Here is a 10,000-nt window from a genome sequence, read left to right as displayed (position 1 = left end):
TGCGCACAAGCGTATCAAGAAAAGAATAATCTGCTTCTCATAGAGTATTGCTCATCTTTTTTTTCAGTTGGTGTAGTTGTATGCTGGTTTGATTTCTATTCATTCACAGAAATGATTGTTTTCAAAGCAGTCAAGTAAGTTGCAGAGAAATCTTATAGTAATACCTAAGGAAGCTCAGGCCCTGCTGGATAGATCTTTTCCTACGAACTCCAGCTAAATTTTATTACAGTGGAAGGAAAAAAAAAAAAAGTAAAAGAAAAAAAAGTAAAAAAAAAAAAAAGTAACCATTTGTATTTAAAATTAACTAAACTATGGATTAATCCTCACAATCATAAAACTGGAAGTAGGCATGCAGACAGGGATAAGACAAAATTCAGTGCATCCATGCCCCCAGGCACAAGTACTCAACACTCTCTGAATGTGAAGTCATTTATGAAGTCCTTTACAACATGCAGTCAAAGAGGTTAATTGAAAAATTTCTTAATGTCATTATGAAAGAACTAGATTAACCCAAGTTAATTCACTTTATTGTTCAAAATAAAGAGGAATAAGCATTGAACTCACTTGCAAATTTGGGGCATGAATTAGGGGTGAGATGTTGTCTTTAAGGACTCTGCCAGTTTAATTAAGATATGGAAAATTACTTATTGTTCTTCACCACTAAAGTGCTAGGAATTAACAGCCAAATGTGATGCCTGTGCCTTTCATATCTCTACCATGTGTTTGTTTGTTTAATACCCATAAGACTACATCATTAAACCTCAAGCACTGATTTCACTAATTCAGCACTAGAGCTACAAGCTACAGCAGCAAACACCTTTTCTAGTCAATCATAATGGAACGGCTGGATGTTAAATGCAATATTATTTTTAGGTTGGTATCTAACTTTGACTTCAAACTGCAAGCAGTGTTTTCCTCCAAAACAAAATGCCTTCCTATCTTTGTAATGCATCCTCTAAGTATAGCAATAGCACCACGATAGCATGCCATCTATTTTCCCCACTTTATTATTTCCTCAGAGCCTTAGAAGCTGCTGCGAGTTGCTAACATCATCAACACCCTTTTTCTTCCTTGGAGCAATGGCCTCCTTCAGTGAAACATAACGCAGTCTGTTTGTTTTCCTTTAGGAAGTATTACTTAAGAGAGCAGCAGACCTTGTGGAAGCCCTATATGGGATGCCCCATAACAACCAGGTAGGTCACCAGTGCAGCTCTCGCGTACATGCTTACACATGTAAATCAATACCTGCTATTTGCAAAGCTGGCAAAGTGTCAACACATTCTTTCTGTACACAGCGTGGTTTTGCCAGCCACCTTGAGGGCAGTCTGATGTGATGCAATGCTCCGAGGGAAATGCTTCATCTTCCCATTCTCTTCTCACCGCTAGTTTGCCCATCAGAAATGACAATTAGGTGTAAGGTGCCAAAAGCATAAGCAATCATTAAGGCAAGAGAATAACCTTGAATTCGGTCCAAAATATACAGTGACTAATGGGAAGTCCTAAATAAATCTGCTAAACAGACCGAATAAAACCTACCGCCTTTTGCGAACTGCTGGAAATACATCTACTGCGCTGGATGAAGAAAATATGTGTTTACAATTGTCACATGGCTTACAATGCTAGACTGTAATTTTGTATTAATTTCCTTATTTCTTTAAGCATCCTGCATTGGGTCACATTATATAGTGGTTTGGTATAGAAACGTTCATTTGAGGCAAGCAAAATCCCCAGGCTTACCTTCGCATTACATGAATCTCTTCCGTGGATGTTAACATTATGAGAACTTCGAGCTTTTGGACAAATGTTTCCAAGCTGTTACTAATCATTCTGTGTCTTTATAGGAAATAATTCTGAAACGAGCAGCTGACATTGCTGAAGCATTATACAGCGTGCCACGCAATCACAACCAGATTCCTACTCTAGCCAACACTCCTGCTCATACTGGCATGATGGGAGTGAACTCGTTTAGCAGCCAGCTAGCAGTCAATGTTTCAGAAACATCACAAGCTAATGACCAAGGTATGTGGGTTTTCAAGAGTTAATCCTTGTCGGCTGTGTTTGGACGGTGCCTATTAATATTGGCTAATGTCAGCGCTGTGTTTTACCTCTTTCTCTCCTTGTTGTATGTCTGAGCGCGCGATGAAATGCCATCTTTAACTTTCTCATAATACCTAATTCTTCCTGTTCTTCTGTTTACTGTTATCGTAAAGCATCTCTGGTGGAAAAAGAAATTGGCAAAGCCTAGAAAGCTCTTTATTATTCACAGTAAATATACAGTGTGTTTGTTTATTATAAAATAATTATGTCTAGGTATCTCCACCTGTTTCTGAGTATTTGCACAGATAAATCTAATTTGATGTCTGTGATTGTAAAGTATTTTGTTTATAAGCATGTGTGACATATATGTTACTAATAAAAGAAATAGTTGATTTAATTTACATTTCGTAATTGAAAACGCATGTAGCATATTGCATTTAAAATTAATTTTGATACTAATGAAAGGAGTGAGACCAGATTATTGGATATGTTCAAAACCGTATTTTTTGCTTGCAACATAATTATTAAATTGATTGCTCAGATAGAAAAAAATGTTGTTTAAAATCCTGATTCTGCTATCTTTCCTCTTATAAGAGATTGTCTTTTAATGCATTTCCAAGCTAATAAGCCTTATAAAATTCTGTGCTTGATCTTGAATTAGTTTTCACTGATGACTACACCTTATGAAAGTGCCAGCTTATTGTTAGTATAAAAATATCAATCATAAAATGAAGACCCCAAAACAGCCTTTTAAAGTAACTCACTGCAAACAATAAAGTCTTTCTCGCCAGCTCTGGCATTTGAAGGTCTGAAAGTTCACGCAGTGTGTTGGTACCAACCAGGATTCAAGCCTGTTGATAATTGCTACTAAAGACAAACGAAGCAAACTGACACAGCTGGATCGAAGAGAGCTTTTGTTGGCTGTCTATGCTAAGAGGAGAGACAACATAGAGTGCTCGCAGATGATTTAAGTAGGGTTGGCGTGATAAGGTTATCTCAAACTGCAAGAGTTGATAGGGCAGTAGCAGACAACTCAAAGCAAAGCTGTGCAATCAATTAAAACTGTGTAATATATGATGCATGAGGAAACCCCCCAGCCCTAAGTTTATATTATAAAATAACATTATTTTTTTGGGGTGGGGGGGTTTCTAACACAGTAGGTTACAGTCGCAACACAAGCAGTGTTTCCCCGCGAGGATATGTTCCGAGCAGTACTCCTCAGCAGTCCAATTACAACACAGTCAGCAATAGCATGAATGGATATGGCAATGCCGGCATGCCCAATCTAGGTGTACCAGGTTCCCCTGGATTTCTTAATGGCTCCTCAGCTAACTCTCCTTATGGCAGTAAGTGTCTATTTTTGGTAACACATCATCATAATAGATTCATATTTACTACAAAATCAAATACTTGCATTGTTTTGATTTTCTATATTGTGAGCTACTGGATAAAAGGAGGGGTGACTCTGGAGGCTGGACGTAAAAATGAATTTAATAAATTGATCTGTTTGTGCCATAATACAATCTCAGATAGAAAAAAAAAAAAATTGGACTGCACAATTTATAACAAAAGTCCAACACAAAAGAGTTTGCCTGTTATCCAGAGAGTGGCCAAGCCAAGGCATTTCATTTCTTTTTTTTTAATTATATATTTATATATATTATATATATATATTTTAAAAGGCAAGGCCCTATCACTCTCTTTTTCCGTGTTTGCCGTGAAAACCTCAATCTGAGTCCTGATTATTTTTGCTTTATTGCAGTAGTGCCGTCAAGCCCTACCATGGCAGCCTCTTCGGTCACCCTCCCTTCAAACTGTAGCAGTACACACGGCATTTTCTCATTCTCACCTGCCAATGTCATCTCTGCAGTGAAACAAAAGAGCGCCTTTGCTCCTGTTGTCAGGCCCCAAGCCTCTCCTCCACCATCTTGCACCAGTGCAAATGGAAATGGACTTCAAGGTGAGCCGGATCTCTCAATTTTCTTTGTATTGCTTTCTGGTACATACACTAAAACTATTGATGGTTTGTGTTGGAGAAAGGTACCTTACTGTCTTTTTTGGTTTCTGACGCTCTCGTGGCGATGTAGAGGAAGTAGAACAGCACATGTGATACGCTAAGATTTTAAGCAAATCTGAGGTCAGTTTTAATACTTACTGTTCAGAAAACTCCAGTTGTTGTGACATTTTCCCTCAAGATTTCGTACAATGAATATTAAAGTAAGAACGTATCCCCTGGTGCTTCTTGGAGGTTTTATCTACTCCTTGCATTTCCTTATACATCTCTGAATACAGTCATATGGATGTTTCAAGACAGCAACATTCCAGCGTAATGTGGTGCAATTTCCTCATTATACATGAGATGCAATAGGTATTGTCAAGTGCTCCAAATTAGGAGAAATCAAGTTAAGCTCTTACTCACTGAGCAAAACTTCCCTTGCACCATCTAGCCACTTGTGCAGTGGATTTGCATGCTCTCTGAGCCGTAATTCACTCACCAGTGTTATATTTGTTACTTCCATAAGTGAATATCCAGTACTTTAATTGAATTAGGCAATTACAAACTACTTCTTCTCTCTCTCTTTTTTTTTTTTTCTAATCTGCATAAATTCGTGTGGTGTAGCATAATGAATAATTTGAAAATTGTTCACCTGCTGGTAGTGGGGCAGGAGAAACTACGATACAGTGTACGTTTTGTGGAAGAACAGAAATACGAGCAAAGACGCGTTCCCTTTTGTGGCATATTTTAAAGTCGAGAAGGTAGTGCTGTCCCATTCATTAGAATCATGGAAAAGGTTTGCTTGCCTGTGTTTTCCAAACAAAGAATCTATCCCACATGGCAGCACTGCAACTCAGTGAAATTTAGGAATCAGAAAGTGCTGCAGACAATGTCACCTGGGGGTTGCGACTCTTCTTGACTTTCTTAGCTAAGATAGGTAACTCTTTTTTATTTGTAGCGTTGTCACGATACCCGTAACAAGATGAGCACTCACTGACAAACAGGTGAAGACATACATTGCAATTTGCCAGACTGCCTGCTGAATTTGGATACCTGTGTTCTGTGATATCTACCTCAGGGCACTTCCAAGAGAGCTCATCCCACAGAACGGACTGCCCACCAACGGTCCTACCATTCCAAACCAGTGTCTCAGAATGAATGTCCCTGTATCATAGCTTGTTAGTAACTTCTTGGTCCTGAGAAGATAGCATTTGAGAGCTTATTATGCACTCAGGTCAATGAAGGACCTGAAAAAATCTTATTGTAGGGTGGATGTTAAAGAAAAGGGTAATTAGATTAACAATTTATGCCACTGCATAAGTCTTTGTAGTTGAAGTTCTTCTATGTTGCAGTACATAGAAAACCAGACCAAGCATAAGCAATATTCTTAGAGAAGATGATCCATTTGTAAAAATAATCCTACTTTCTTCCATATAAAAATATAAAGCTTAAAAATTAAAAGAATATTTGAATTTAAAAATTAAATAGTTGTCATTTCAGTATGTGAGTAAAGGGCTTCCCATTTGCTATCCAAGGTTTCAGGTGCTTATAAGATCTAGGTAACTGCAGAGTGGGGTTGTCAGAAGAGTGTGAGCAGAATGCCCAATTCCCAACAGACACCGAGCCCTAATCTCCTCCAGCACCTCCAGCCCTCCCAATAATCATCCACTGTCACCCTCAGCTGAAAAATGCCCTTTGTGTAAAATCCTGGCAGCCCATTTTGAGTGCACCAGTGCTGACTTAGTTGAGCAGGTGAAAACTGAAGGCCCAGCTGTCCCCGTGCTCAGGGTGCTGTGACCCAAGCGGCAGACCTGGCATTGCCCACAGTGAATTCCCTCCTGCAGGTGCTGCTAAAGCTCTAAGGATTTCTGTTACATACCCCAGAGACCTGAACCGGTATGTTACAGAGCTGTCCCTGCAGTACTCAGCATGTGAAGCTTCTAAAACACGAGGGCACTTAGAAGGTTCAGCCTGGGCTGCTGGGAGAGCAGGGGGTTTCCACTTCCTATTTTCTTAGTTATTGTTGGACACAGAGCCCTTTTTAAAGTTTAATTACTCTCTTTCTGAGCACTGAACAAGAGGCTGTGCAGAAATCTCTTATTTTTTGTTCAGCAGCCAAACTGAAAATGGGTTGAGGTGTTGATCTGGGGAAAAAAAAGTCAAGCTGTCCTCACCTTGCTGAGACAGCAAAACCAAATCTTGTGTTGAAGAAAATGACACAGAGTAATACCAGGAAAGTCTTTCTGGTCTGATAATTACAGCACCAACTCCCAGGCTGTGGCAAAAGCTCAGATTACTTATGCAAGGTAGCACTTCACCTACAGAGGAAAGCTGGGACAGGGCAGCTGGGGTAAAATCTGTGGGTTTGGATTGTGTGGGAGAAAATCAAACTGCACCTGACACATCCATGTGAGTGCCTTCATCACCGTGCCGAGGGGCATCAGCATTTTTATCCAACCAGAGCTGCCCAGTTGAGTCAGTCTGAGCTGCTGGCAGAGCAGGGTATTTCTACTTCCTATTTTCCTAGGTACTGTTTGACACAGAGCCCTTTCTAAAGGTTAATTACTCACCTGAGCACTGTACAAGAGGCTCGAGAGTTTTCTGATCAGCACGTCAGACCACATTTTGTATGTTAAAATAAAACACAGAATATTGAAGACCATCAGGGCCGCGGTGGTCCTCAATCAACAGAGCCTCTCTGCACAGCTGAGAGCACCATTAGCAATGGCCGTGGACACTGGGTCAAACTGAGACAGAAGCAAAAAATTCATGGTCACTAGCGATTGTTTTTAAGGTGAACCCTGCAGCTGATGGATCTGGGTAGCAGAGGATGACGTGCTCTTTTAACCTGGAGCAGGATGTCCTCTCTATCGTTGCTTGTCATTTTCTGCCTATATAATTCTGAAATAATCAGCTGTTTTTTACCCAGTGCCATGGAAGGTGGTTGGCTATGGCAAAGCATCAGCATGCTGACACAGTCAGGCCATACAACTCCCTGTTTTTCATATCAAAGTTTGTTATCACCGTGAACAGATAGTCAGATGAGAACATGGCAAATCCTTATATGCAACAGCCCTTGACAAGGACAGTGCTTTTATGGGGTTTTGGGGTGTTTACTGCAGCACTTCTTGCTAAGTACACCCCTGTGGGATTTGTCTGTGCAAAAAAGATTCTGCTCTTGGTTCTTCTGAGATGACTGCCAAGGACTGAGCATAGAGAGGTCTGTAACCAACATAGGGACTCAATATTTTCCTAAAGAGATTCAAGAAAGAGAGTAGGAAAAATTCACAAGTATAAAAAGAAGACAAACCAATGAAATCAGTGCTAAGGTGTAGTCGCCTTCCTTGCTACATTCACAATCCATTCCTCCTCGGGCTGTGTTGTGCATACATGCATCCTTTGCCAATTGATACTGCAATTAGGGTCAAAACTTGGAAACTGCAGCTTGCAGAGAGCATTGCACTGCAAGTATGACTCGCTCCTGTAAGCCTACAGAATGGGGCCTTTGGGCCCTATCCAAAAAAACACAACCTTCTTAACTTTGTATGACTTCCACTAGAGAGCCTATGATCAGAAAGTTAAGCACTTCCATGTTTCTTAAGAGCAGGATGCTAGAATATGGGTTCCTTAGGGCAGAGAGCTTTTTCCTGTTCAAAACAATGGACATATAAGGCATAAAGTATTTTTTTTTTGCACAAAAGTACTACCTTGCTCAGAATTCAGTTTTCAACTGTAATTTTCCTGTAATTGACTTTGAAAGGTAGTGCACTCTGGATAAGCCTTATGACTGTAACACAGAGCAAATTCTTTTAAAACTGCATCCTGATTAATTTTCTGGTCTCCGCCCAGATGAAACTATTGTTATTTAAACACTGGCCACCCTGTTTCTCTTTAGGGAGGCATTTGCTATCAATTTGCACAGAAAGAACCAGAGAGCAGCAATTCACGACTGTCAAATGTCACAACTAAAATAAATAGTGAAACAAAAGACTAGAGCACCGATTTTGCATCACCTCCCCATTGTGCAACAGATGGAATTTGACAAAAACAGCTGAATGGATTAAACAAAAGATTTCAGCCCTTATTGTCCTGAAAAGCATGCAGCAGCTACCTATATTTTCACAAATATGCCCCATCCCTGGAGGCATTCAAGGCCAGGCTGGATGTGGCTCTGGGCAGCCTGGGCTGCTGGTTGGTGACCCTGCACATAGCAGGGGGTTGGAACGAGATGTTCACTGTGGTCCTTTTCAACGCAGGCCATTCTATGGTTCTATGATTCTAAATCAGAAGCTAATTATGAGACTTTCAATAAACATGTGATTAAAACATACAGGGTATTATTGCCAGGTATTTGTGTGCTCTTAGCACATTTCTGCACACAACTTCTGGAAGAAAAATCTGGATTCTTTTTTTTCTGCAAAGTTTTCATGTGAGAAGAGAGCAGAGCAGATGAGCACTGCTCGCTCACACTGTACTCAGCATGCTGGCAGAGTCCATGTCCCCCCAGCACCCCGACATGGAGCAAAGTGATGGATACCAGCTGAACATGAATGCAGGATACAGAAGCGCAATGTATTTTGAGATGACCTGTGCTGATCCTGCTCTCCAGGGTAGCTGGAGGTTGTACTGTAATAGAACAGACATCCAGTTGGCTTTGGACGTGCTCTCATGGTCACAAGTGCCCAGGGTGAGGGTTCCCCTTCCCATCCTTCGGGTCAGGACACCCTTGGGTGAATGGCACAGCTGCTCCCCAATGAGATGGGAGGCCAAAAAGTGAAAAGGAACCCAACCTGTGAAGGGCTGCCACAGAGCTCGGTGCTTCCCTTACCTGAATATTCAACGGAAGCGTGAGATGCAGACTGAGTGCTCCTGCTGGAAGCAGTCTCTGTAAATAAATCACCATTCACGAGCTATTTTGTTTCCAGTCGTGTGACTTCTGTCCCACTTCAGGTTTGAAACATGCAATGAAATTATAACTGTAGCTCCTGGTTGTTGTAGGGGACTCTGCTATGTCGGAATGTGTGTGTACACAAGTCTTCCAAACCATAAAGTTGTACCAGGGAATCTGAAATAAATTAATATTGTTGAAATTAATGAAGTGAGAAATTGAAGTTCACATCGCTACAAGAACAAATTTATTAATATCTGTTGTACATAAATTAATGAGAAATATCATTATGGCAAAAATTAAACAATGCTACAATTAAAGACAGTCTAAATTATGTTTCTACCAAGGAGTTAACTGGAGAAAAAGCAGCAGGCTTTGGCATCTCAGTGTTAAACTGGAGGAAAAAACGAGATGGCGGGATAGGGATATTAATCTCGTGCCTTTTTATAGCAGTCGGTGTATGGATTTGAGAGCAGGTGTACAGCACTCGGCTTTGATCTTAGAGAGTCCTTGACTTGCTTGGCCCTGCTATTGTGATCAAGTGCAATTAGGAGAACGTTGGGATGGAGGTTTTCTGCTCAGGCTCCGGTTCTGGGGAGGAAGCGGAGGTTTGCGAGGCTCTGCTTGCTGGGCCGGGCTGTCCCCAGGGCTGGCTGCGAACAGAGCTCTGCCAACAAAAGAGTGTTGGGATCTCCTTTGGAACAGTGCAAGGGCGCTGCGTTGGGAAAGCATTTGTGCAGTGTTCCTCCGTTCCACGCAGTGCTGGATGCCAACGGGCTGCACAGCGCTGTGTAAACGGGGACACCCCATGTGATGCTCCATGTCCGCCCGCCGCGAGCCAGACGTGCCTTGTTCTACAGCATGCAATAACAGCCGGTTTTTCTCTTTTTCTTTTAGCTATGTCCGGGCTTGTAGTCCCGCCAATGTAAAGTCATTTTGTTTACCTACCGTAGCACCAAGCTTCAAGGATGGGCTTAGGGGACACGTTTAGTATATTAAGACATGCTGATGGAAACAGTGTCTTCAAACAGAATCAGCAACAAATCGAAATGACTAAAAAAAAAAAAAAAAAAAAAAAA

The 10,000-nt window shown here is 41.1% G+C and overlaps 1 protein-coding gene and 1 long non-coding RNA gene across 5 annotated transcripts in view; one reads left to right on the top strand and one right to left on the bottom strand.

Moving 5' to 3' along the window:
• The window catches only part of LOC109368916, a 14,547-nt gene extending 4,593 nt beyond the window's left edge, over positions 1-9,954 (bottom strand). The window contains exons 1-3 of one of the 2 annotated variants that reach the window (XR_002117418.2): positions 9,870-9,954; positions 8,862-9,098; positions 6,604-6,780 (exon numbers count right to left, since the gene is read on the bottom strand). This is a non-coding gene — a long non-coding RNA (uncharacterized LOC109368916). The remainder of the gene's footprint in view (positions 1-6,603; positions 6,781-8,861; positions 9,099-9,869) is intronic. The other variant, XR_002117419.2, reaches the window with a different exon arrangement.
• The window catches only part of EBF3 (EBF transcription factor 3), a 39,972-nt gene extending 29,972 nt beyond the window's left edge, over positions 1-10,000 (top strand). For 2 of the 3 annotated variants that reach the window (XM_019617922.2, XM_019617921.2), the window contains exons 6-10: positions 1,128-1,193; positions 1,842-2,019; positions 3,195-3,383; positions 3,800-3,997; positions 9,819-10,000. In XM_019617922.2, the coding sequence (XP_019473467.1) occupies positions 1,128-1,193; positions 1,842-2,019; positions 3,195-3,383; positions 3,800-3,997; positions 9,819-9,850 (663 nt within the window). In that variant the 3' untranslated portion in view covers positions 9,851-10,000. Of the gene's footprint in view, positions 1-1,127; positions 1,194-1,841; positions 2,020-3,194; positions 3,384-3,799; positions 3,998-4,991; positions 6,606-9,818 lie in introns of those variants that run through there. The other variant, XM_031554560.1, reaches the window with a different exon arrangement.

The sequence above is a fragment of the Meleagris gallopavo genome, chromosome 8, assembly GCF_000146605.3.
Source record: "Meleagris gallopavo isolate NT-WF06-2002-E0010 breed Aviagen turkey brand Nicholas breeding stock chromosome 8, Turkey_5.1, whole genome shotgun sequence".
Taxonomy (NCBI): Eukaryota; Metazoa; Chordata; class Aves; order Galliformes; family Phasianidae; genus Meleagris; species Meleagris gallopavo.
This window is presented reverse-complemented; position numbering and strand designations above follow the sequence as displayed.